Genomic DNA, 27,849 nt, shown 5'->3' with positions numbered 1-27,849 from the left:
TAAAAAAACCTACAAGGGTCACTGCCAGCCCCTCTTTTAGAGGCTGGCATACCACACTATGTAATTCATTTCTAAAAACGAGCATTGTAAATACCTATTTAGAGCTATCTTCAGGCTGGTCACGTAACTTGTGCCAGCTTTACAGCTCTGAGACAGGGCTTCTGCAGGAGGCCACGTGATCTCCCAGGCTGACGTCAGAGGGAGATCTCAGCCCCTGCCACAGAAGCCATGTATTAGAGCTATAAAGCGGCCGCGAGTCACGTGACCAGCCTGAAGATAGCTCTAAATAGGTATTTACAATGCTTCTTTTTAGAAATGACTTGCATAGTGTGGTATGCCAGCCTCTAATAGAGGGACTGGCAGTGTTTTTTTTAAATTGAACTTGACAAACACTTTTAATATACATTACCAAAACAAACTGAGTAAAATACTGCAGCGCCTTCAAAACAGAATATTACAAGCTTAAAACAAAATGTGCAAAAAACATCCACAATACTCAAAGCTGCCAGAGGAAAGCAGCAACATTTGCATTTGTATCAACAGAATCCCTCATACGTGGTCAACCCATTCCATTTTCACTATGGGGACACCCAGCAGTACCGCTTTTAACCAAAAGAGAGCCGCCAGTTCCAAGCGTGGGACTAGGGCAGGAGCTACATGCTGACATCTCGCTGCCACTTCCATACTTGGAACTGTCGGCCCTCTTTTGGTGAGAAGCGGTACTGCCAGTTGTCTCCATTGTGAAAATGGAGCTGGTTGACCACGTGTGAGGGATCTTGTTGACAGAAACACAAATGTTGCTGCTTTCCTCTGACCGCTTTAATGTCAGTGAGTGCATTTTAGTTCTGTTGCTCACGTGTGGTGGAGAGGATTTCCATCAGTTGGTGGAAGACACTTTCCCTGCAGTTATATATTTATCACGTATTTGGACTTTTTCCACTTTGGACTTTATTTACACAGATTTTTTTTTGAGTATTGCGGATGTTTTTTGTACATTATGTTTTAAGCTTGTAATAATCTGTTTTGGAGGCGCTGCACCATTTTCTTAAAATTTAAACAGTTTGCTTTCATGAGGCATTTGCTGTTTGTTAGCTGCCTCCATTAATTTCAATGGTAAGACGCTGTAACCACACGTATAGAATTTAAAGTAGAACTATAGGCAAAACTTTTTCTTTCATTTTGAATAGAGCAATGGAGGGTTATAACTCCTGTCCATTTTTTTTTTTTTTTTGCACCATCTGTGTCTCATTGTGGGGATTTCTATTCCTGTCCCATAACCAAACAGTAAGTGAGAGTAAATCCCAGGAAATTAGGGGAATTCATTGGGGACCCCCAGGTCACTAGAACTAGTGTCTCCATTGGAAGATTTCTCCTCTATTACTTTTCTGGGGACAACCCAAAATTTGGGATTTTCTTTTACTTTCAATGATAATGGTAAACTGAGAGTGTGAATCTCCAAAATGAGTACACAGACAGCAATAAAAACTGACAAATATTCTATGATCATCATGAGCTGGACCAAGCTAAGTGTCAAAGAGATCAAAGTATACTGTATAAATCCATCTTGCAGAGAATTCACAAAAATGCTTGCTATTACAGAACAACCTATACACAAGTCAAAGCAGTTAATTTCCTCTACATAGCTGCATAATAGGTGAGGTTGAAAAAAGACATAAGTCCATCAAGTTCAACCTATGTGTGTGATTTATATGTCAGTATTACATTGTATATCCCTGTATGTTTCGGTCGTTCGGGTGCTTATCTTATAGTTGTTTTTTTTTAAACTATTAATGCCCCCCGCTGAAACCACCACCTGTTGAAGGGAATTCCACCTCCTTGCCGCTCTTACAGTAAAGAACCCTCTATGCAGTTTAAGGTTAAACCTCTTTTCTTTAGTGGCCACGTGTCTTATTAAACTCCCTTCCGCGAAAAAGTTTTATCCCTATTGTGGGGTCAACAGTATGGTATTTGTAAATTGAAATCATATCCCTTCTCAAGCGCTCTCTTCTCCACAGAGAATAAGTTCAGTGCTCGCAACCTTTCTTCATAACTGACATCCTCCAGAGCCTTTATTAGCTTTGTTGCCTTTCTTTGTATTCGCTCCATTTCCAGTACATCCTTCCTGAGGACTGGTGCCCAGAACTGGACAGCATGCTCCAGGTGAGGCTGGACCAAAGTCTTGTAGAGTGGGAGAATTATCGCTTTATCCCTGGAGTTAACCCTCTTTTTAACCAGTTGCCGACCGTCTCACGCAGATATACTGTGGCAGAATGGCACGGGCAGGCAGAGTAACGTATGGGTATGTTACTCCCCTCCCGCGGGTGGCGGTCAGCATTGTTCCAGGAGCGATCCGCGCTGAGGGGGAGGCCACTGATTCATGGCCACCCCCTCGCGATCTCTCCTGGCAAATGAGAAGCTTCCTCTGCTTCTGTAATGTAAACAGAAGCAGAGGAAGTGATGTCATCGCTCCTCGTGAAGCCTTTTCGTTCCGGCTTCCGAGGAGAGAAGACATCCAAGTAAGACTGCACCAACACTACACAGTAGAACACGCAGGCATACAGATCACCCCCCTGCACCCCCTGTCACAGTGACACCAATAGCAGTTTTTATTTTTTTACTGATTACTGCGGCAGAAGAAGAACACAGGACAAAAAAGACAGAAGAAAGACGAGCGGAAGAAGAAGCAGGAGAAGCCTGAAGGATCAAGATGCAGAAGAAGATGGAGGTTGACTGGAGGAAGAAGCGGGGAAGAAGAAGATATTTTTAATAAAAGACTTGTCAAAAACTGTCTACTGTATTTCTTCCCACTACACTACTTTTTTTTGGTGACCGGGTAGGGGTGCAATGTACCCCATACTCATTCGAATGGGGGGGGGGTAGGATCTGGGGGCTTCCAGATTACAATAAACCCCCCACCCACAGACCCCAACAACCACTGGGCAAGGGTTGTTGGTAAGAGGCCCTTGTCCCCATGCTTCCCCTGCTTGTAAGTGTAAACACAGGCAGGGGAAGTGATGTCATCTCCCTCTCTGGAATTCTTTTCGTTTCCAGCGAGAGGAGAGACTACATCTAAACGTGAGTTGCACAACACTACACTAACACCAGTACAGGTAGGTACACTTGTCACCCCCCCAGTTAACCTCTTCACCCCCTGTCACTGTGTCACCAGTTGCAGTTGTCAGATTTTTCACTGATCACTGCATTGATGTCATTGTGACTGTTATAAGTGTTAGGGCAGTTAGTGGTAGGCCCCTTTAGGTCTAGGGTACCCCCCCTAAAGGTTTAACCCCTTCATCACCCCCCCAGTTAACCCCTGTCGCCAGTGTCACTAAGCAATCTTTTTTCTGATCGCCGTATTAGTGTCACAGGTGACGCTAGGTAGCCAGGTAAGTATTTAGGTTCACCGTCAGCTTTCTATAGCGTCATGTACCCGCATATACTACCTAATGAAGGTTTTAACCCCCGGATTGCCCCCTAGTTAACCCTTTCACCAGTGATCACTGTATAACACGTACGGGTGATGCTGGTTAGTTGGTTTGTTTTTTTTATAGTGTCAGGGCACCCGCCGTTTATTACCTAATAAAGGTTTAACCCCCTGATCACCCGGTGGGTGATATCAGTTAGGTTTTAGAGTCAGATAGGTTCTGCGTCGCCCCAGGCAGAGGCAGGTTAGTGCCTGTACCGCTAACACCCACACACGCAGCATACACCACCCTTGGTGGTATAGTATCTGAACGGGTCAATATCTGATCAGATCTATACTAGTGTCCCCAGCAGTTTAGGGTTCCCAAAAACGCAGTGTTAGCGGGATCAGCCCAGATACCTGCTAGCACCTGCGTTTTGCCCCTCCACCCAGCCCAGCCCACCCAAGTGCAGTATTAATCGATCACTGTCACTTACAAAACACAACACACATAACTTCATCCTTCGCAGAGTCAGGCCTGATCCCTGCGATTGCTAACAGTTTTTTTGGTAGCGTTTGAATCAGTCGCTAACAGTCAGGAGCTTTTTTACCTGTGAGTCTCACTAGTGTACCACTAAATTTAGAGCCCAAAATGGCAAATCGAAGGTACACTAGTGATGAGGCCTACACGTTTCTGAGCATGACAGGTAGTGAAGAGGAAGTCCCTCATCTGTCAGATTCAGGCTCAGAATATGATCCTTTAGATGACAGCGGTTCCATGACAGATAACTCTGACGACGGTGTTGTGGTCACTGCCAAGGTCAGGCGTACCAGACCCTGATCATCTTCTGCTGTTGAGGTGCAAGAACCACAGGGCTTCCGTATGGAGCAGAGAAGTACTAGTGCCACTATTCCTTCTGGTGAACTGGCAAGCATCAGCGGCTTAGTACACCCTGGTCGTAGTCAAACCAGCACTGCAGTAACACGTGGTAACGTGGCGAGTCCCATAAGTGCACTTCAAGCTGGTAAGGATGCAAGCACAAGTAGTGTCCCGCTGCCACCAAGAAGAAGACAAACAAAGGCCCGTCAAGCCCATAGTGCCCTTCCTGCTGCATTCGCCAATCCTAATTGGGAACCCACCACTTCTGCAGCACCCGTACTTCCCCCATTCACTGGCCAACCTGGCATTTAGGTGGAAACAGTTGATTTTCCGTCACTTCATTTTTATTCGCTGTTTTTCACCAAAGATCTCTATAGATCTATTGTGGACCAAAGCAATTTGTATGCTGGTCAATACATTGCCACTAATCCCCAGTCCTCCCTTGCCAGAGATTGGAAACCAATTACGGTTTCCAATTTAAGATCTTTCTATCCCTATCCCTCCTCATGGGCATAACTAAAAAGAGTGAGTTGTGGTCATATTGGTCCACTGACCCAATTCACCATATAGTAACAACCATAAAAAATTATACCACGCTATTATAACACATAACCTAAACTAAGGCGTGGTCAGGTGGTACGCATACGTCGTTCTAGCCTTTGATCGAACACTTCCGGTTTTCGGCAGTCGGGCCGTGTAACGCACACCGCTGCCTCGCTACTGTCACGGCCATTGGCTCATAGCTAGCCGGCAGAGCAGTGCCAGTTCCTATTCACTTGTTTTAAATGTGAGCTGGTTGGCTAAATCAATTTCTGGATTTACACTATGAGGCTCCTCTCTTCTCAATGTATGTGGACACTCTCCGGTGGACTTCATTAAAGAACCAGTGGTGACACAACCGGGAAGGAGATCGTGGAGTCGGTGAGGGGGACATCGATCGATTCCTGCCATTGGATCCACATTTACATGCTCATTACCCCTGCAGGGGTTGGGCTTTCCGGTGAGTGGGGGGACAAGTGGGGGTTCCACTGGAGGAGATCACATAACAGCTACAACAATCTACACAGGAACTTTTGGAAGCAGAGACACTTCTCACACAGTTTTCTTTTTTCACATATACAGAACTATATACAGAACTATATTTTTGCTTGGACACTTATTATATCATTTTATTTTTGAATATCTGGTTGCACGGCAGATTATCACGCAAATGCCTCACTATATGGATTGATTTCAGTTGCACATTTCTTTGGTATATTTTATGCAGCACTTTTGGGATATTTCAATCTAGCACTAGAATTACACATTTTTTTCTTCATATCTATATTATTACTTTCAGGTGTACTCCTTTCTCATAGGACTATTGATGTTCCAGCTACACCCATATTTGCTCACATTTGATTTGAGATATTATGTGATGTTTTGCACATGTAGAATTTGCACGATACACTTTTTTCTACTATATACGTATTCATTTATAGTATTTCCCACACAGTTTGTTATAACACTTTGATGCACATTCTTTGAGGTAATGTTTTATTTTAATTTATTTGTGAACAGCGCCAAATCCCCTATGAGAGTTCTTTAAAGTGGGATATACACACAAATACAATAGAAAAAAAATGTAGCATCTCTAGAAATTCACCATATGCCCGTGTTCTCTGCCTCAATGACCAGGGCACGATACGAGCAGATCTTGCGGTTCATGCATTTCAGTGACCATGAACTCTGTTGTCCTCGTGGAAACACTGAGCTATGCTATGAAAGTGCATCTGGCTGCAATGTCTGCCATGTCCCATGCTCTGTGTATGTACCAGCTCTAAGAAAAATGTCTTGTTGCTGTAAGAGAGAAATTTCATTGTGTTATTGACTATTGCAAAATGTTTGTATCATTTTTTTTTCCATCGCACCACTGAAGAACTTGGGGGTAACAGGGCAGGTGGCAGTAGCAGAGGAGGGAAACTAATGTATTGTGGAAACCAACAGGTGGTGATAGAGTGAAAAAGTGCAGATCTTTTGCATTTGCATGGACCCAGTCTCTAGGTGAGTGTGTTCCAGAGTGGGTAAATTTGCTGTCTGTTTTTTATTTCTATCTGTGACCCAAATGGGGAGATATTCTCTAATGTCTTAATTGTCCCTGTGATGCCCAAACAGGAAATAGTGGGTATGATTGTCACGGGAACAGGAAGGCATGCAAAACAATAAAATCTTTGTCAGAGGTTCTAACCATTCGTAAGGCTACTAAAATTGTTCCCCTGTTGGAGAAATTTCCCATCACATCCTGTCCTGGCAGCAAAGTTTATTGAATTGTGTCATGAGCATATATGAGCTTAACAATGTACTAAAAAGTTTTTGTAACACAAAAGTACTGAGCCAATGTGAACCTGTGTAATTTGTCTTTCACAGACTTCCAGCTCCTTGCCACCCAGCAGCACCAGCTGAACACATTAAGGAACCTCTGGCCTACATGAGAAGGGCTCAGGTAGGTAGTATACACCTGAATGGGTAAACATGCATCTGTATTCATTTATATCAATCTATTTCATTGTCAGTCATGCATAATATGCCTTCTTAATGTGACTTTTAATGCAAATATGTCTGGGTGTTGCAACTCCTCTATAACCTGTTCATACTATTAGGTTTTGTTGAGCGTGAGCAAAATAAGAATGACGGTCAACTTGTAATTATCTGCTAATGCACAGAAAACAATGCTTGATAATCGGGTAGAAGGTACAATTTTCTGCCCAATATGGCTGAGTTAAAGGATTCCATTACCTCACTGAGTGACCCTGGAGCTTTTCTTTTTGTGCAAATAATAGCTTTATTTGACTGTTGCTGAGCAGACTTTCTTTTAATTTCTTTTTCTTTCTTTCTAAAGGACCTCAGTTTTTATTACCTTGCTTAAATTGATTAATAGCCGGTTAGAATAATTGTCACATTATTATTTTAGTAATAGTGGTATTGATTTAAAGAATGAATTATTGAAAACGTTTTTTGCATTGCTGATATAAATTGACATCTAGAATGGGTTACACAATAAATGTTCACTGTTATAAGTTAGTGGCACATAATGTAACTTGTAAATGAAAGGATGCTGAGGGAAACTGTGTGACTATACCTAAGTCTTGTCTGCAATAATGATTCAGTGGTGGGAGAAAGATGGTTTATTAAATGCAGAAAGTATACCAGCGACAAAAGGCCAGACTTGAAAAAGAGAAGAACAATTTACAGTGCCTTGAAAAAGTATTCATACCCCTTGAAATTTCTTTATCATACATCACGGGACACAGAGCACCATAGTAATAACTATGTGGGTTATAGACCACCTTTAGGTGAATGGACACTGGTATAACCAAAAAGGAAACAGGAAGTGCCCCTCACTATATAACCCCTCCCATACCGGGAGTACCTCAGTTTTTTCACCAGTGTCTAAGGTGTTGGTCACGGTTGATGAAATGCTAAGAGAGCTCTGCTAAGCAATCCCTGATGGGATCAAGGAGCTGTGAAAACGGATCCATGTAAAGTGCTTGAAAGCCAAAATGGATGGTACCCAGACCTCGTGGAAGAAGAAATTAGGTTTTTGCTTGTAATGCTTTTCTTTGAGAGCTGGACCCTGGGACCCGGAACCTTGGTCATGTTTATACAACCAAAGAGTTTTCCGGCAGGGTGCTGTACAGGTCCAAGGGAATGGACCCGTGAAAGGGGACCCGGTCCTTGAAGGTCTGGCATGACGATGATGGGTGAAGGCTGGATCTGTCTGTGATAATTTCCAGCAGTCCTGCGACGGGATCAGGTAAGTCAGAAAGATTACAAGGAATGTGTGTGTGTGTATATGTGTGTGTGTGTGTGTGTATATATATGTGTGTGTGTGTGTGTGTGTGTGTGTGTGTATATGTATATATATATATATATATATATGTGTGTATATAATTCACTTGGTCTTTCTAACATGAGTATGCAATGCCTTACCTGTGTTTGCCACTATAGGGTGTTAAAGCAACATACCTGGCTTCCAACATTCCAGGCTTCCCCTGTTGTGCTCAGTGTCAGCAAAGGCTCCTATGGCAGCACTGCTATCTCCAGCTCTGTCAGCCATCAGAGAGGTTTGGGGGGATCATCCATCATTTCAGGAGGTCATGTTCCCCCCCTGCTGAGACCTTTCTCAATTTCACAATTGCAGAAATTGCTAATCCAATCTCTTACGGACTTGGTTCGTTCTGGATTTAAGTTGCCTCCTGCAGAGGTGGAGGATGTTTCCTTCTCCTCCTTGGGTTCGCTAAAACCCCAACAGGGTTCTCATGCTTTCCCTATGCACCCGTTACTGAAGCAACTGATTTTATGCTGATTGGGATCACCCAGATAAGCAGTTTTTCCTCCTAAAAGATTTTCAATTCTTTACCCTATGGAGAAAAGGTTCTCAAAGAGATGGAATTTGCCAGCGGTAGATGCGGCTATCTCCTCTGTGAACAGAGTTTAACTTGTCCAGTGGACAATGTACAAGTATTTTAGTGATCCAGTTGATAAGAAGTTGGAATCTCTACTTAAAGCGGGGGTCCACCCACACCGCCAAAAAAAAAAAGATATTAAAAGCCAGCAGCTACAAATACTGCAGCTGCTGACTTTTAATACATGGCCACTTACCTGTCCCAGGGTCCAGCGATGTCGGCAGGCGACGCCGAGAACCGAGCGGGTTCTCGGCGTCGCCTGCCGACATCCTAGGTGAGGGAATCAGGAAGTGAAGCGTTGCGGCTTCACTTCCCAGTTCTCTACTGCGCATGCGCGAGTCGCGCTGCGCGTCCCAAGTGGTCCCCGCTCTCTCCTGGGAGCTGTGTGTTTCCCAGGAGACAGCGCGGTGGGGACAGGAAGAGGCGTAGACTCCCACGGGAGTCTATGCCGGAAGTGGGTGCAAATACCTGTCTTAGACAGGTATCTGCACCCCCCTCCCCCCTGAAAGGTGCCAAATGTGACACCGGAGGGGGGGGAGGGTTCCGAAAAGCGGAAGTTCCATTTTTGTGTGGAACTCCGCTTTAAGGCCTCATTTGCTGTAGCTGGTGTGGTAGTACAACCTGCAGTGGCAGCAATAGGCATCTCTTAATCCCTTCGGGATGAATTCAAGCAGGTTATTAAAAAAGTGCCTGCTCAAACTGAAGAGGCCCAAAGTTTAGCTGAGCTACCTAGGGCCCTATACTTTGCAGTGGACGCTATTAAGGATTCTATACATCAGGCGTCTCGCCTTGCGCTCATGTTAATACATATGCGCAGGATTCTGTGGCTAAAAAACTGGTCAGCCGAGTTACCATGCAAGAAGCTCTTGGCTGGGTTTCCATTTCATGGAGAAAGGTTGTTTGGGGAAGATTTGGATAAGTATATCCAACAGATTTCGTAGGGGGGGTAAAAGCACCCTTCTGCCTGTTAAGAAAAAGAATAGACAGCCTTCTTTTAAGCCTGGGTTCACACTATACCGGGCTGTGGATCGCACAGGAGCGCTGTGCGTCCCTGTTCCCCATTTCAGGGACGAATCATGGCTGATTCTATGCCTGAATTCGGCCCTGAAACAGAGCCAAAGACGCACAACGTTTTTGTGCAGTGCGCTCCGCAGCCACCCGGAGATATGTGAACTGGCTCCATAGGGAGCCAGTCACATTCTCCTACTATTCGAATTAGATTCGGGGAAACGCACATCTAATTCGCATAGGTGTGAACCCGGGCTAAACCTTCTCAGATGTCTGGAGCAACAGCCCCCAGGCAGTCTCGACTGCCTCCACCATCAGGAGCAAAGGGTAAGCCTCATAACCAGGCACAGTGCTACAAAAAGCCCTGGAGTCAGAAGTCCACAAAACAGAATCCCAAGGCTTCCTTGTGAAGGGGCGCCCCCGCTCGTTCGAGTGGGGGGGGAAACTGCGTTGGTTTTCAGAAACTTGGCAAGAGGAAATCCAAGACAAGTGGGCCCTCTCTGTAATAGCTCTAGGCTACATACTAGAGTACCAAGAGTTTCCACCATAGCATTTTTTAAGATCAAACGTTCCAAAGGACCCACTAAAGAAAAAGTCCTTATTTCTGGCACTGGACCCGATTACTTTATCAGGGAGTAATAATAGAGGTTCCCTCAGCAGAGAGGGACATGGGGTTTATTCAAATCTCTTTATGGTACCAAAACCAAATGGAGATGTCAGACCCATTCTAGATTTCAGGAATCTGAATCACTTACTAAACATTTGCTCCTTTCGAATGGAGTCAATTCGGTCAGTTGTTTCCACCCTACGGGGAGGAGAGGTTCTAGCATCCATAGATATCAGGGATGCATATCTACATGTGCCAATATTTCCCGCTCACCAGTGGTTTCTGCGGTTTGCGGTAGAACAGCGCCACTTTCAGTTCGTGGCCTTGCCGTTCGGGTTAGCCACCGCTCCCTGACTGTTTACAAAAGTGTTAGCCCCAGTACTAGCAAGACTAAGGGGCCAGGGTATAGCAATATTAGCATACCTAGACGACCTGCTACTGGTAGATCAGTCAATAGCAGGATTAAATCAGGGGGTGTCCAGAACAGTCAGTTATCTGAGACACCTGGGTTGGATTCTCAATCTAGAGAAATCATCCTTACAGCCCGGTAAGAAGGCTGCAGTATTTGGGCTTGGTCATGGACACAACCCAGGAAAGGATGTTCTTGCCTCAGGCAAAGGTCAACGCTCTAAGAGAGCTGGTCCAGGCGGTTAAGGCAAAGAAGGATCCTTCCATTCGCCTTTGTATGAGATTACTAGGGAAGATGGTAGTTTCCTTCGAAGTGGTTCCCTATGCCCAGTTTCATTCAAGACTGTTGCAACACAGTATTCTGTCTGCTTGGAACAAACGGATCCAAGCCTTGGATTATCCAATGAATCTGGCTCCAAAGGTATGCCAGAGTCTCAACTGGTGGTTGATAACCAGGAATTTACAGAAAGGGAAATACTACTTTCCAGGAAACTAGAATGAAGGAACAACGGATGCCAGCCTATGGGGCTGGGGAGCAGATCTAGAAGAGACCACTGCTCAAGGGAAGTGGTCAGAGTCCGTGAAGATCTTGCTCATTAATATACTAGAGATTCAGGCAGTACATCTGGCTCTAATAGGATGGACATCCAGGTTGCGGAATTCTCCTGTCAGGATACAATCTGGCAACGCCACAGCAGTGGCCTATATCAATCACAAAGGGGGTACCAGAAGCCACACAGCCCAAAGGGAGGTGGACCATATTCTTTCTTGGGCAGAGAAACCTGTTCCTTGCCTAGCTGCAGTTTACATTCCAGGTGTGGAAAACTGGCAGGCAGATTTTCCGAGCCGTCAACAGTTGTTGCCAGGAGAATGGTCTCTACATCCCGATGTCTTTTTGGCCATATGCCAAACATGGGGACGCTGGACGTAGATCTTTTGGCATCCAGGTTGAACAAGAAGTTGGACAACTTTGTGGCGGGAACAAGGGATCCACTTGCACTCAGAGTAGATGCGTTAGTGACCCCGTGGAATCAGTTTTCACTGATTCATGCATTCCCTCCAGTTCAGCTGCTACCACGGCTGCTTCACAGGATCAGGGAAGAAGGGAAGCCGGTAATCTTAGTGGCCCCAGCATGGCCCGGAAGACCCTGGTATGCACTGATCGTGAGAATGGCAGCAGGGGAGTATTTGACTCTTCCAACTTGTTCGGACCTGCTGTCGCAGGGACCCGGTATTCCATCCTGACTTACAAACGCTGAATTTAAAGAAGCCCACATTCTAAAAAAACACTATTGAAGCCCACATTCTAAAAAATCAGGGGCTTTCAGGTTTGATAGTAACCACCCTGATTAATGCCAGAAAGCCAGCATCCAGGACCATTTACTACAGAGTCTGGAAGGCCTATGTCACTTGGTGTGAAACCAAGGGTTGGCATCCTCGTAAGTATGTCATAGGAAGAATTATGGCCTTTCTACAATTAGGAGTAGAAATTAAGCTGGGCTTGAGTACAATCAAGGGTCAGGTTTCGGCCTTGGCAGTGTTTTTCCAAAGGCCGCTTGCTTTGCATTCTTTAGTCTGGGCATTCATACAAGGGGTAACTCAGATAACTCCGCCAGTTAGGATACCCTTGTCCCATGGGATTTGAATTTTGTTTTTGTCTGTGATGCAAAGACAACCATTTGAACCTATATGGAATAATCCTTTGCTCCTTTTGACTAGGAAATTGGTATTCCTAGTTGTGATAACCTCTGCAAGAAGAGTATCAGAATTGACTGCTTTCTCCTGTAAAGAGCCATAATTAATTATTCACAAGGATAAGGTGGTGCTGCGTCTGTACCCAACCTTTTTACCAAAGGTAGTGTCTGGGTTTCATCTGAATCAAAATGGTTTCCTTACCTTCTTTTTTCCCAGAACCTCGTTCTGCAGAAGAAAAATTATTACACTCTCTCGATGTAGTGAGAGCAGTTAAAGCCTATCTGAAAGCGACTGCTCAAATACAAACAAAAATTGATGTTTTGTTTGTGTTGCCCTAGAAAGGGTCAGGCAGCATTGAAATCTACTGTTGCTAAGTGGATTCGTCAGGTGATTAGTCAGGCTTATGGCCTACAAAGAAGGGTTCCTCCCTTTAAGATTAATGCGCACTCTACACGAGCAGTCAGTACTTCATGGGCAGTGCATCACCAAGCCTCTGTGGCTCAGATTTGTAGGGCCGCTACTTGGTCATCAGTACATACATTCACAAGATTTTATCAAATGGATGTAAGATGGCAGGAAGACACCGCTTTCGGGCGTAGTGTGCTGCAGGCAGCAGTATAGGTCCTCACTCCTGGTGGAGGCTATTTGCTTTGTGTCTCCCTCCCCTCAGGAGGCATTGCTTTGGGACCTCCCACATAGTTATTACTATGGTGCTCTGTGTCCCGTGATGTACGATAAAGAAAATAGGATTTTTATAACCGCTTACCTGTAAAATACTTTTCTTGGAGTACATCACGGGACATAGAGGTCCCTCCCCTCTTATTGGGATATGTGTATATATTGCTTTGCTACAAAAACTGAGGTACTCCCGGTATGGGAGGGGTTATATAGGGAGGGGCACTTCCTGTTTCCTTTTTGGTTATACCAGTGTCCATTCACCTAAAGGTGGCCTATAACCCATATAGTTATTACTATGGTGCTCTGTGTCCCGTGATGTACTCCAAGAAAAGGATTTTACAAGTAAGCTGTTATAAAAATCCTATTTTTCTACATTTTGTCATGTTACAACAAAAAAACTAAAAATTATAGGAGTGGAGGTGTGGAGGCAGTTGCTGCCACTTGCCTAACCACATGTGCACACCTATGAGTTGGGACTATCTCGGCACCTGTTAGTAACAAACAATTCAGGAAAATTATATAAAAAATGTATAAACTTTAATAAATACAGAACACATTTGCAAAATAGTACATACATAGAATGCTAAAACAAATTAAATACACCACACTTAACACAAGCGTAAACGGAAACAAATATAACCGTAAGATTTCTTGTGGAGAGGGGTATCTAAGATGGTTCCTCAATCGGTTTCGCGGTTAAGACCGCTTCTTCAGGAGGATAGGTCTAGAGTAATAAACTTTAATTTAGACAAAAATGAACAAAAACAGGAAACAGAAGTAATAAACACAATACAAAAAATAGTAGCAAAATAGAAGACTGGCTCACCAACTCGAACGGATTGAAAGGGATGATAGGACCCCACATAAATCCCCCCATGGCGGACACGGGGGATTATGGACAAATTCTGGTTAAATAAATAGTACATGTAAGGAACTTACAACTTATAAAGTTAAAAAAATTGGGGGAGTGCTCTCCCAGTGGAATAAATGGATGTCAAGGCAGGGAAAGTGATGTGATGAGGAAAAAAAGAGAAAGGGGGGAAGGGAACAGGAAGGGAGAGTGACGGTGGGACGGAGAGGATTGGGGTTAATGTGGGAAGGGAGGCAGGAAAGGGAACAAGGGAAGGGAAGGGGAAGGGAGGGGAAGAAGCAGGGGGTGAGGAAGGGGGGGAAGGGAGAGGAGGGGGGGTTTGGGGAAGAAGGAGAGAAGGGGGGAGGGGGGGAAGGAAGGGGGGGGGAAACGAGATCAAAACAAGGGAGAGAAAAAAAGAAAAAAGAGAGGAGGGGGGGGGGAGGAGAGGGGGAGAAAAAAACAGGAAAAAGAAAGAGTAGGGAAAGGGTAAGAGGGAAGGGAGGAGGGGTAGAGAAAGGGGAATGGGGGGAGGAGGGAAAAAGGGGGGAAGGAGGGCAGGCTGAAGGGGAAGGGAAAAACAGGTAGGGAGGGTGGGAGGTAGGGAGGGGGGAAGGGGAAGAAAAAAGGGGGGAAAAGGGGGGAAAGGGGGGGAAGGAAAGGAAGGGGAAAGGGAGGGGGAAGGGTGGAAGAGGAAAAGGGAAATAAAGGGGGGGAGGTGAAAGAATATCCAAAAAAAAAACCTGAACATCGGGTAGTGAAGACATACAACATTAAAATAAATGAGTAAGCCAGTGGGCACTCACCAACTCGTTGGCTAGTCAGTAATACTGCATGGGCTGCCTAACTCAATTATCAAGTCTAGTATTCTGTATGTCATCTTGGGTTGGTTACTCTACTGGGATGAGCCCTTATCATCCCATACACTCTCTTCTTGTCCTCTCTATGTGCAATTGATCTCCTTCCTTTCTGGTGAGCTTTTGGGGTCCATTCCTTCCCTTTATTTCTCTGCCACCTGTTCCATATTCCTTTCTTCTGTCCTTCTGTTCTACTCACTTCTGCTGTCCGCTGACCTTCAGAGGCCTGACCTCATACCCCTCTCTATATTACAGATCTGGTGGTTACCTGGGAGTCCCACTCATGGTACATGGGTTTGCTTTTTTACATCCCTAAATCTGATTGTCTATTTGTTATTTCCTGGGACCAATCTCAATTACTTACCAATACTAGACTTGATAATTGAGTTAGGCAGCCCATGCAGTATTATTGACTAGCCAACGAGTTGGTGAGTGCCCACTGGCTTACTCATTTATTTTAATGTTGTATGTCTTCACTACCCGATGTCAAGGTTTTTTTGGGGATATTCTTTCACCTCCCCCCCTTTATTTCCCTTTTCCTCTTCCACCCTTCCCCCTCTCTTTCCCCTTCCCCTACCTTTCCTTCCCCCCCTCCCCCCCCTTTTTTTCTCCCACCCTCCCTACCCGTTTTTCCCTTCCCCTTTGGCCTGCCCTCCTTCCCCCCTTTTTCCCTCCTCCGCCCCCCCCCCCCCCTCCATTCCCCTTTTCCTACCCCTCCTCCCTTCCCTCTTTCCCTTTCCCTCCTCTTTCTTTTTCTTTTTCCTGTTTTTTTTTCTCCCCCTCTCCTTCCCCCCCCCCCCCCCCCTCCTCTCTTTTTTTTCTTTTTTCTCTCCCATGTTTTTCTCTTGTTTTCTCCCCCCCCCCTTTCCTTCCCCCTCCTCCCCCCTTCTCTCCTTCTTCCCCAAACCCACCCCCCTGCTTCTTCCCCTCCCCTTCTAACCTTCCCTTTCCCTTCCCTTCCCTTGTTCCCTTTCCTGCCTCCCTTCCCACATTCCTTCCCACATTAACCCCCATCCTCTCCATCCCACCGTCACCTTCCCTTCCTGTTCCCTTCCCCCCTTTCTCTTTTTTCCCATCACATCACTTTCCCTTCCTTGACATCCATTTATTCCACCTGGGTGGGCACTCCCCCAATTTTTTAACTTTATTTATTTAACCAGAATTTGTCCATAATCCCCCGTGCCCGCTGTCGGGGGATTTGTGTGGGGTCCTACTATCCCTTTCAATCCGTTTGAGTTGGTGAGCCAGTCTTCTATTTTGCTACTATTTTTTGCTACGATTTTTTTGCTACTATTTTTGTATTGTGTTTATTACTTCTGTTTGCTGTTTTTGTTAATTTTTGTCTAAATTAAAGTTTATTACTCTAGACATATCCCTTCCCTCCTGAAGAAGCGCTCTTAACCGCGAAACCAGTTGAGGAACCATCTTATATACCCCTCTCCACAAGAAATCTTACGGTTATATTCATTTCCGTTTACGTTTGTGTTAAGTGTGGTGTATTTAATTTGTTTTAGCATTCCATGTATGTACTATTTTGCAACTGTGTTCTGTATTTATTAAAGTTTATACGTTTTTTATAAAATTTTCCTGAATTGCTTGTTACTAACAGGTGCCGAGATAGTCCCAACTCAAAGGTGTGCACGTGTGGTTAGGCAAGTGGCAACAACTGCCTCCACACCTCCACTCTTATAATTTTTAGTCATTCCAACTGGCATGATGGCACTGATTACTGAACTGCATCATAACTGACTCAATTGAGGCTATACTCACTCTCTATGTTACAACAAAAAACGTAAATGTATTTTATTGGAAATTTGTGTGATAGACGAACACAAAGTGGCACAGACCGTGCCTTGCAAAAGTATTCACCCCCTTTGGCTTTTTACCTATTTTGTTACATTACAGCCTTTAGTTCAATGTTTTTTTTAATCTGAATTATATGTGATGGACCAGAACACAATAGTCTAAGTTGGTGAAGTAAAATTAGAAAAATATATACATAAAACTATTTTTCAGAAATAAAAAACTGATAATTGGCATGTGCGTATGTATTCACCCCCTTTGTTATGAAGCCCATAAAAAGCTCTGGTGTAACCAATTACTTTCAGAAGTCACATAATTAGTGAAATGATGTCCACCTGTGTGCAATCTAAGTGTCGCATGATCTGTCATTACATATACACACCTTTTTGAAAGGCCCCAGAGGCTACAACACATAAGCAAGAGGCACCACTAACCAAACACTGCCATGAAGACCAAGGAACTCTCCAAACAAGTAAGGGACAATGTTGTTGAGAAGTACAAGTCAGGGTTAGGTTATAAAAAAATATCCAAATCTTTGATGATCCCTAGGAGCACCATCAAATCTATCATAACCAAATTGAAAGAACATGGCACAACAGCAAACCTGCCAAGAGACGGCCGCACACCAAAACTCACGGACCGGGCAAGGAGGGCATTAATCAGAGAGGCAGCACAGAGACCTAAGGTATCCCTGGATTAGCTGCAGCGTTCCACAGCAGAGACTGGAGTATCTGTACATAGGACGACAATAAGCCGCATGCTCCATAGAGTTGGGCTTTATGGCAGAGTGGCTACAAGAAAGCCAATATTTTCAGCAAAAGACAAAATGGCACGTTTTGAGTTTGCGAAAAGGCATGTGGGAGACTTCCAAAATGTGTGGTTGAAGGTGCTCTGGTCCGATGAAACTAAAATTTAACTTTTTGGGCATCAAAGAAAACACTATGTCTGGCGCAAAGCCAACACATCACATCACCCAAAGAACACCATCCCTGGGACTGGGAAACTGCTCAGAGTTGAGGGAAAGATGGATGGTGCTAAATACAGGGATATTCTTGAGCAAAATCTACCACTCTGTGTGTGATTTGAGGCTAGGACGTAGGTTCACCTTCCAGCAGGACAATGACCCCAAACACACTGCTAAAGCAACACTTGAGTGGTTTAAGGGGAAACATGTAAATGTGTTGGAATGGCCTAGTCAAAGCCCAGACTTCAATCCAATAGAAAATCTGTGGTCAGACTTAAAGATTGCTGTTCACAAGTGCAAACCATCCAACTTGAAGGAGCTGGAGCAGTTTTGCAAGGAGGAATGGGCATAAATCACAGTGGTAAGATGTGGCAAGCTCATAGAGACTTATCCAAAGTGACTTGGAGTTGTGATAGCCGCAAAAGGTGGCTCTACAAAGTATTGACTTTAGGGGGGGTGAATATTTATGTTATTGACTTTTTTTGTTATTTTGTCCTATTTGTTGTTTGCTTCACAATTAAATAAAAAAAATCTTAAGAGTTGCGGGCATGTTCTGTAAATTAAGTGATGCAAATCCTCAAACAATCCTTGTTAATTCCAGGTTGTGAGGCAACAAAACACAAAAAATGCCAAGGGGGTGAATACTTTTGCAAGGCACTGTAATTGTAAAGTAGAAGGAAAATTATAAATTGGTTTTCAAATTTTTTTACAAATCTGTAAAAAGTGTGGCGTGCATTTGTATTCAGCCCCTGAGTCAATACTTTGTAGAATCACCTTTCGTTGAAATTACAGCTGCAAGTCTTTTTGGGTATCTCTCTACCAGCTTTGCACATCTAAAGGGTGAAATTTTTGCCCATTCTTCTTTGCAAAATAGTTCAAACTCTGTCAGATTGGATGGAGAGTTTCTGAACAATTTTCATGTCTTGCCACAGATTCTCAATCGGATTTAGGTCTGGACTTTGACTGGGCCATTCTAACACATGAATATAATTTGATCTAAACCATTCCATTGTAGCTGTAGCTATAAGTTTAGGGTCGTTGTCCTGCTGGAAGGTGAACCTCCGCTCTCAAGTCTTTTGCAGACTCTAATAGATTTTCTTCTAAGATTGTCCTGTATTTGGCTCCATCCATCTTCCCATCAACTCTGACCAGCTGTCACCACCATGTTTCACAGTGGGGATGGTGTGTTTAGGGTGATGTGCAGTGTTAGTTTTCTGCCACACAGAGCGTTTTGCTGTTAGGCCAAAAAGTTCAATATTGGCCTCATCTGACCAGAGCACCTTCTTCCTTGGGTCCCCCACATGGCTTCTTGCAAACTGCAAACGGGACTTTTTATGGCTTTCTTTCAACAATGGCTTTCTTCTTGCCACTCTTGCATAAAGGCCAGATTTGTGGAGAGCATGACTAATAGTTGTCCTGTGGACAGATTCTCTCACCTGAGCTGTGGATCTCTGCAGCTCCTCCAAAGTTACCCTGAGCCTCTTGACTACTTTTCTGATTAATGCTTTCCTGCCCGGCCTGTCATGGACAGCTATGTCTTGGTAGGTTTGCAGTTGTGCCATACTTTTTCCATTTTTGGATGATGGATTGAACAGTTCTCTGTGAGATATTCAAAGCTTGGGATATTTTTTTATAACCTAACCCTGCTTTAAACTTCTCCACAACTTTATCCCTGACCTGTCTTGTATATTCCTTGGCCTTCATGATGCTGTTTGTTCACTAAAGTTCTCTAACAATCTTCCTGAGGGATTCACAGAACAGCTATATTTATACTGGGATTACATTACACACAGGTGGACTCTATTTATTAATTAGGTGACTTCTGAAGGCAATAGGTTTCACTAGATTTTAGTTAGGGCTATCAGAGTAAAGGGGGCTGAATACAAATGCACGCCACACTTTTCAGATACCGTATTTATCGGCATATAACACGCACTTTTTTCCCCTGAAAATTAGGGGAAAATCGTGGGTGCGTGTTATAGGCCGATCCCCCCCCAATTGTGTGTGATCGGAGCGATCGCGGCAATTGCCGCGATCGGCGCCGACATACACAGCCGTGTGGAAATTCAAATACGGCGCCGAGACTGCAGGGACTCGGCGGAGCGGAGCTACACATAGCCGAGAGTCCTCGGGTTTTCTCGGCGCTGCTTACAGTCCCGCCCATAGGGCGGAACTGGGCGGGACTGTAAGCGGCGCCGAAAAAACCCGAGGACTCTCGGCTATGTGTATCAGCGCTCCGCCGAGTCCCTGCAGTCTTGGCGCCATATTTAAATTTACACAGGGCTGTGTATGACGGCAGGGATCGCGGCGATCCCACAAAGCTGCACGGGGGGGCAAGGCTGCACGGGGGGGCAAGGCTGCACTGGAGAAAAGCTGCACTGACATGGCTGCACTGACTTATCTGCACTGACAAGGCTGCACCTGGGCAAAGCTGCACTGACAAGGCTGTAATGGACACTGGGGCAAGGCTGCACTGACAATTCTGCACTGGGGCAAAGCTGCACTGACAAGGCTGCAATGGACACTGGGGCAAGGCTGCACTGACACTGACAAGGCTGCAGATGGACACCGATAACACTGCATTGATGGGCATTTTAATGTAAGTTTTTCTTCCTTAAACTTTACTCCTAAAAGTTTTTTTCCTTAAAATTCCCTCCTTAACTTGGGTGCGTGTTATACGCCGGCGCGTGTTATACGCCGATAAATACGGTATTTATTTAAAAAAAAAATTACGTTTTCCTTCCACTTCACAATTATGTGCCACTTTGTGTTGGTCTATCACAGAAAATCCCAATAAAATACATTTACGTATTTGGTTGTAACATGACAAAATGTGGAAAATGTCAAGGGGGTGTGAATACTTTTTCAAGGCACTGTATGTGTGTGATATATATGTGTATGTATGTGCATATAATAAATCATATATTATGTGTGTGTGTGTGTGTGTGTGTGTGTGTGTATATATATATAATATATATATATATATATATATATATATATATATATATATATATATACACAGTGTAGGGGTAAGGAGAAGGCAAAATTCCCAACCCCCACCCCCCCCAATGAGCAATCATCTTCCCCACTTGACCCTTTCAGCAAAAAAAATCCCACTCCCTACTCTCCCAAGAAAAAAAAACAGCACTAATTTGCACACTTACCCTCCCCCCCCCAGGACAAATCCTCTCTCTCTCCCTCCCAGAACAAATCCTCCCACGCAAATCTTCCCTCTTCCCCAGCACAAGTCCGCCTCCACCTTTCCCAAATCCCCCCTTCTTCCCCATCCTAGCACTTATCCCCAACCCCTCAGTTCCCCCTCACAGCACAAATCCTCTGCCCCCCAGTCTCCCTTCCCAGCATAACATGTGCTGTGTACAGGAAAACATCAACATCACAGCAGGAGGGGGCGGGGTCAGTGCACTCTATTCGCTGTGCACTGTGTGTGTGTCAGAGGCAGCTGGTGGAGAGAGATGGCAGCTGTCTTACAAAGTTTGGCTTGCGACGTGTAGGACCCCAGACACACGCACAAGCCGTGGGCATTCTGGGACTCAGTCCTGATTCTCCAGGACATGCATCAAATCCCGGGACGGTCCCGGTGAATAATTGACAGGTGGGAGGTATGGCTCTGTGGTCACAGCATACATATTTATTTTTTAAAATCAGCATTGTAATAACAATACAAACAATAGTTATTTTTGGCAATCCAATATAATCTTACTTAACCACTTAAGGACCGCCTCACGCCGATGTACGTCGGCAAGGCGGCACGGGCAGGCAAAATCACGTACATGTACGTGATTTGCCTCCCGCGGGTGGGGGGTCCGATCGGACCCCCCCCCGGTGCCCGAGGCGGTCCTGTTTTGTCCCCCGGCGATCGGAGGTGAGGGGGAGGCCATCCGTTCGTGGCCCCCCCCTCGCGATCGCCGCCGGCCAATCAGATCACTTCCTTTGCTGCTGTATGCTAAACAGCAGCAAAGGAAATGATGTCATCTCTCCTCGGCTCGGTATTTTCCGTTGCAGCGCCGAGGAGAGAAGACTTCACTGTGAGTGCACAACACTACACACACAGTAGAACATGCCAGGCACACAAAACACCCCGATTCACCCCCCCCCCCTCCCTGTCACAAACTGACACCAGCAGTTTTTTTTTTTTTTTTTCTGATTACTGCATTGGTGTCAGTTTGTGACAGTTACAGTGTTGGGACAGTGAGTATTAGCCCCCTGTAGGTCTAGGATACCCCCCTAACCCCCCCTAATAAAGTTTTAACCCCTTGATCACCCCCTGTCGCCAGTGTCACTAAGCGATCATTTTTCTGATCGCTGTATTAGTGTCGCTGGTGATGCTAGTTAGTGAGGTAAATATTTAGGTTCGCCATCAGCGTTTTATAGCGACAGGGACCCCCATATACTATCTAATAAAGGTTTTAACCCCTTGATTGCCTCCTAGTTAACCCTTTCACCACTGATCACCGTATAACCGTTACGGGTGACGCTGGTTAGTTCGTTTATTTTGTATAGTGTCAGGGCACCCGCCGTTTATTACCGAATAAAGGTTTAGCCCCCCGATCGCCCGGCGGTGATATGCGTCGCCCCAGGCAGCGTCAGATTAGCGCCAGTACCGCTAACACCCACGCACGTGGCATACGCCTCCCTTAGTGGTATAGTATCTGAACGGATCAATATCTGATCCGATCAGATCTATACTAGCGTCCCCAGCAGTTTAGGGTTCCCAAAAACTCAGTGTTAGCGGGATCAGCCCAGATACCTGCTAGCACCTGCGTTTTGTCCCTCCGCCCGGCCCAGCCCAAGTGCAGCATCGATCGATCACTGTCACTTACAAGGCACTAAACGCATAACTGCAGCATTCGCAGAGTCAGGCCTGATCCCTGCGATCGCTAACAGTTTTTTTGCTAGCATTTTGGTGAACTGGCAAGCACCAGCCCCAGCCCCAGGCAGCATCAGGTTAGCGCCAGTACCGCTAACACCCACGCACGCACCGTACACCTCCCTTAGTGGTATAGTATCTGAACGGATCAATATCTGGTCCGATCAGATCTATACTAGCGTCCCCAGCAGTTTAGGGTTCCCAAAAACGCTGTGTTAGAGGGATCAGCCCAGATACCTGCTAGCACCTGCGTTTTGCCCCTCCGCCCAGCTCAGCCCACCTAAGTGCAGTATCGATCGATCACTGACACTTACAAATCACTAAACGCATAACTGCAGCGTTCGCAGAGTCAGGCCTGATCCCTGCGATCACTAACAGTTTTTTTGGTAGCATTTTGGTGAACTGGCAAGCACCAGCCCCAGGCAGCGTCAGGTTAGCGCCAGTACCGCTAACACCCACGCACCGTACACCTCCCTTAGTGGTATAGTATCTGAACGGATCAATATCTGGTCCGATCAGATCTATACTAGCGTCCCCAGCAGTTTAGGGTTCCCAAAAATGCAGTGTTAGCGGGATCAGCCCAGATACCTGCTAGCACCTGCGTTTTGCCCCTCCGCCTGGCCCAGCCCAGCCCACCCAAGTGCAGTATCGATCGATCACTGTCACTTACAAAACACTAAACGCATAACTGCAGCGTTTGCAGAGTCAGGCCTGATCCCTGCGATCGCTAACAGTTTTTTGGGAAGCTTTTTATTGAACTGGCAAGCACCAGCGCCCTAGTACACCCCGGTCGTAGTCAAACCAGCACTGCAGTAACACTTGGTGACGTGGCGAGTCCCATAAGTGCAGTTCAAGCTGGTGAGGTGGCAAGCACAAGTAGTGTCCCGCTGCCACCAAGAAGACAAACACAGGCCCGTCGTGCCCATAATGCCCTTCCTGCTGCATTCGCCAATCCTAATTGGGAACCCACCACTTCTGCAGCGCCCGTACTTCCCCCATTCACATCCCCAACCAAATGCAGTCGGCTGCATGAGAGGCATTTTTATGTCCTCCCGAGTACCCCTACCCAGCGAACCCCCCCAAAAAAGATGTCGTGTCTGCAGCAAGCGCGAATATAGGCGTGACACCCTCTATTATTGTCCCTCCTGTCCTGACAATCCTGGTCTTTGCATTGGTGAATGTTTTGAACGCTACCATGCACTAGTTGAGTATTAGCGTAGGGTACAGCATTGCACAGACTAGGCACACTTTCAGAGGGTCTCCCAAGATGCCATTGCATTTTGAGAGACCCGAACCTGGAACCGGTTACAGTTATAAAAGTTAGTTACAAAAAAAGTGTAAAAAAAAAAAAATATATATAAAATAAAAAAAAATTGTTGTCGTTTTATTGTTCTCTCTCTCTCTCTCTCTCTCTCTCTCTCTCTCTCTCTCTCTCTCTCTCTCTCTCTCTCTCTCTCTCTCTCTCTCTCTCTCTCTCTCTCTCTATCTCTCTCTCTCTCTCTTCTCTATCTCTTCTCTATCTCTATTGTTCTGCTCTTTTTTACTGTATTCTATTCTGCAATGTTTTATTGTTATTATGTTTTATCATGTTTGTTTTTCAGGTATGCAATTTTTTATACTTTACCGTTTACTGTGCTTTATTGTTAACCATTTTTTTGTCTTCAGGTACGCCATTCAAGACTTTGAGTGGTTATACCAGAATGATGCCTGCAGGTTTAGGTATCATCTTGGTATCATTCTTTTCAGCCAGCGGTCGGCTTTCATGTAAAAGCAATCCTAGCGGCTAATTAGCCTCTAGACTGCCTTTACAAGCCGTGGGAGGGAATGCCCCCCCCCACCGTCTTCCGTGTTTTTCTCTGGCTCTCCTGTCTCAACAGGGAACCTGAGAATACAGCCGGTGATTCAGCCAGCTGACCATAGAGCTGATCAGAGACCAGAGTGGCTCCAAACATCTCTATGGCCTAAGAAACCGGAAGCTATGAGCATTTTATGGCTTGGATTTCGCCGGATGTAAATAGCGCCATTGGGAAATTGGGGAAGCATTTTATCACACCGATCTTGGTGTGGTCAGATGCTTTGAGGGCAGAGGAGAGATCTAGGGTCTAATAGACCCCAATTTTTTCAAAAAAGAGTACCTGTCACTACCTATTGCTATCATAGGGGATATTTACATTCCCCGAGATAACAATAAAAATGATTAAAAAAAAAAAAAAAATGAAAGGAACAGTTTAAAAATAAGATAAAAAAGCAAAAAAATAATAAAGAAAAAAAAAAAAAAAAAAAAAAAAAAGCACCCCTGTCGCCCCCTGCTCTTGCGCTAAGGCAAACGCAAGCGGCGGTCTGTCGTCAAACGTAAACAGCAATTGCACCATGCATGTGAGGTATCACCGCGAAGGTCAGATCGAGGGCAGTAATTTTAGCAGTAGACCTCCTCTGTAAATCTAAAGTGGTAACCTGTAAAGGCTTTTAAAGGCTTTTAAAAATGTATTTATTTTGTTGCCACTGCACGTTTGTGCGCAATTGTAAAGCATGTCATGTTTGGTATCCATGTACTCGGCCTAAGATCATCTTTTTTATTTCATCAAACATTTGGGCAATATAGTGTGTTTTAGTGCATTAAAATTTTAAAAAGTGTGTTTTTTCCCCAAAAAATGCGTTTGAAAAATCGCTGCGCAAATACTGTGTGAAAAAAAATAATGAAACACCCACCATTTTAATCTGTAGGGCATTTGCTTTAAAAAAAATATATAATGTTTGGGGGTTCAAAGTAATTTTCTTGCAAAAAAAAATAACTTTTTCATGTAATCAAAAAGTGTCAGAAAGGGCTTTGTCTTCAAGTGGTTAGAAGAGTGGGTGATGTGTGACATAAGCTTCTAAATGTTGTGCATAAAATGCTAGGACAGTTCAAAACCCCCCCAAATGACCCCATTTTGGAAAGTAGACACCCCAAGCTATTTGCTGAGAGGCATGTCGAGTCCATGGAATATTTTATATTGCGACACAAGTTGCGGGAAAGAGACAAATTTTTTATTTTTTTTTTTTTTTTGCACAAAATTGTCACTAAATGATATATTGCTCAAACATGCCATGGGAATATGTGAAATTACACCCCAAAATACATTCTGTTGCTTCTCCTGAGTATTGGGATACCACATGTGTGGGACTTTTTGGGAGCCTAGTCGCGTACGGGACCCCGAAAACCAAGCACCGCCTTCAGGCTTTCTAAGGGCGTGAATTTTTTATTTCACTCTTCACTGCCTATCACAGTTTCAGAGGCCATGGAATGCCCAGGTGGCACAAACCCCCCCCAAATGACCCCATTTTGGAAAGTAGACACCCCAAGCTATTTGCTGAGAGGTATAGTGAGTATTTTGCAGACCTCACTTTTTGTCACAAAGTTTTGAAAATTGAAAAAAGAAAAAAAAAAATCTTTTTTCTTGTCTTTCTTCATTTTCAAAAACAAATGAGAGCTGCAAAATACTCACCATGCCTCTCAGCAAATAGCTTGGGGTGTCTACTTTCCAAAATGGGGTCATTTGGGGGGGTTTTGTGCCACCTGGGCATTCCATGGCCTCCGAAACGGTGATAGGCAGTGAAGAGTAAAATCAAAAATTCACGCCCTTAAAAACGCTGAAGGCGGTGATTGGTTTTCGGGGCCCCGTACGCGGCTAGGCTCCCAAAAAGTCCCACACATGTGGTATCCCCATACTCAGGAGAAGCAGCTAAATGTATTTTGGGGTGCAATTCCACATATGCCCATGGCCTGTGTGAGCAATATATCATTTAGTGACAACTTTGTGCAAAAAAAAAAAAAAAAAGTGTCACTTTCCCGCAACTTGTGTCAAAATATAAAATATTCCATGGACTCAATATGCCTCTCAGCAAATAGCTTGGGGTGTCTACTTTCCAAAATGGGGTCATTTGGGGGGGGGTTTGTGCCACCTGGGCATTCCATGGCCTCCGAAACTGTGATAGGCAGTGAAGAGTGAAATCAACTATAACAAAAAGTAGAAAATATCATTTTTTTTCAAAATTTTCGGTCTTTTTCCGTTTATAGCGCAAAAAATAAAAACCGCAGAGGTGATCAAATACCATCAAAAGAAAGCTCTATTTGTTGGAAGAAAAGGACGCAAATTTCGTTTGGGTACAGCATTGCATGACCGCGCAATTAGCAGTTAAAGCGACGCAGTGCCAAATTGGAAAAAGACCTCTGGTCCTTAGGCAGCATAATGGTCCGGGGCTCAAGTGGTTAAATACTCCTTTCATGTTGTGAATTCTGTCTGTCTGCTGGTCATCTCTTTCCTCAACTTCCTGTCTTCCCTGCATTCCTCTGCTATTTACTTTCAATTTCTAATGACTACATATCCCATGGTACCTTGCTGCCTGCAAGCAGTGATTCCTGTACTGACTTCACCTCCTGAAACTCTTCCTCTGAGCACTTCTGTAGCCCAGAAGGCAGGCTCTGTGTAATGTGTGACACAGTAGTGCCTACCGACATTGTACAGTGAATACGTGTCACAGAATTCAAGGAGTTAAATGTTTGGAAATCTTCACAAAGTAAGTTTACAAACTTTAAGATTGTTCAGAATAATAAAAGTAGGCTAGAAATATATATATATTTTTGACCATAGATATGCTTTAATTTAAGTGCGTCTTTAAAAAAAACCCACAAAGGCTCAAGTATCTTTATCTTGATTTTTAATCTTCTAACCTGCCATCTGCTGATGATCTTACCTTTATAAGCATCCTGGTAGTACACAGCAAAACACCTGATAAGAGTAAGGACGAACAAATGCAGGAAGGTTTTTATCTGCAGACTTTCAAAACCATTTATCATTTCAGGCAAGCTGGGAAAAAAGAGTATTGAAAAGTTTGAACAGTATGTGCACAGAGTTCAATATTCCCCTTGCACGTAAGGTAAGTTTCTTCATAAAGTTTTCTAACAAGAAGTGTGTGTGTGCACAAACAAGGTCCATAAAGACATAGATGAGCAAGTTTGGGGTGGAGGAACTTGACTGGCCTGCACAGAGTCCTGATCTGAACCCAATAGAGCGCCTTTGGGATGAATTAGAGCAGAGACTGCGAGCCAAGCCTTCTCGTCCATGAGTGCTTGACCTCACAAATGCGCTTCTGGAAAAATGGTCAAATATTCCCATAGACACGCTCCTAAACCTTGTGAGCAGCCTTCCCAGAAGTATTGAAGCTGTTATAGCTGCAAAGGGTGGGCCAATTCAATATTGAATCCTACAGACTAAGCATTAACCGCTAAGCCACCGCCCACCGTCATATGACGGCTGGACGAGGCTTCTATTGTTCTGGGAGGACGTCATATGACGTCCTCGCCTTCCCGAGCCACTAGGGGG

General features: G+C 44.7%; 1 protein-coding gene across 3 annotated transcripts in view; it reads left to right on the top strand.

Annotated features, from left to right (window-relative positions):
- Window positions 1-27,849, top strand: part of TBC1D19 (TBC1 domain family member 19) — a 293,521-nt gene that overhangs the window by 49,438 nt on the left and 216,234 nt on the right. For all 3 annotated transcript variants that reach the window (XM_073609088.1, XM_073609081.1, XM_073609095.1), the window contains 2 exons: window positions 6,690-6,765; window positions 27,329-27,403. In XM_073609088.1, coding sequence (XP_073465189.1) covers window positions 6,690-6,765; window positions 27,329-27,403 — 151 coding nt within the window. The remainder of the gene's footprint in view (window positions 1-6,689; window positions 6,766-27,328; window positions 27,404-27,849) is intronic.

The sequence above is a fragment of the Aquarana catesbeiana genome, linkage group LG01 (genome assembly GCF_042186555.1).
Source record: "Aquarana catesbeiana isolate 2022-GZ linkage group LG01, ASM4218655v1, whole genome shotgun sequence".
NCBI classification, from domain to species: Eukaryota; Metazoa; Chordata; class Amphibia; order Anura; family Ranidae; genus Aquarana; species Aquarana catesbeiana.
Note: the sequence above shows the minus strand (reverse complement) of the source record. Positions and strands in the feature narration are given on the sequence as shown.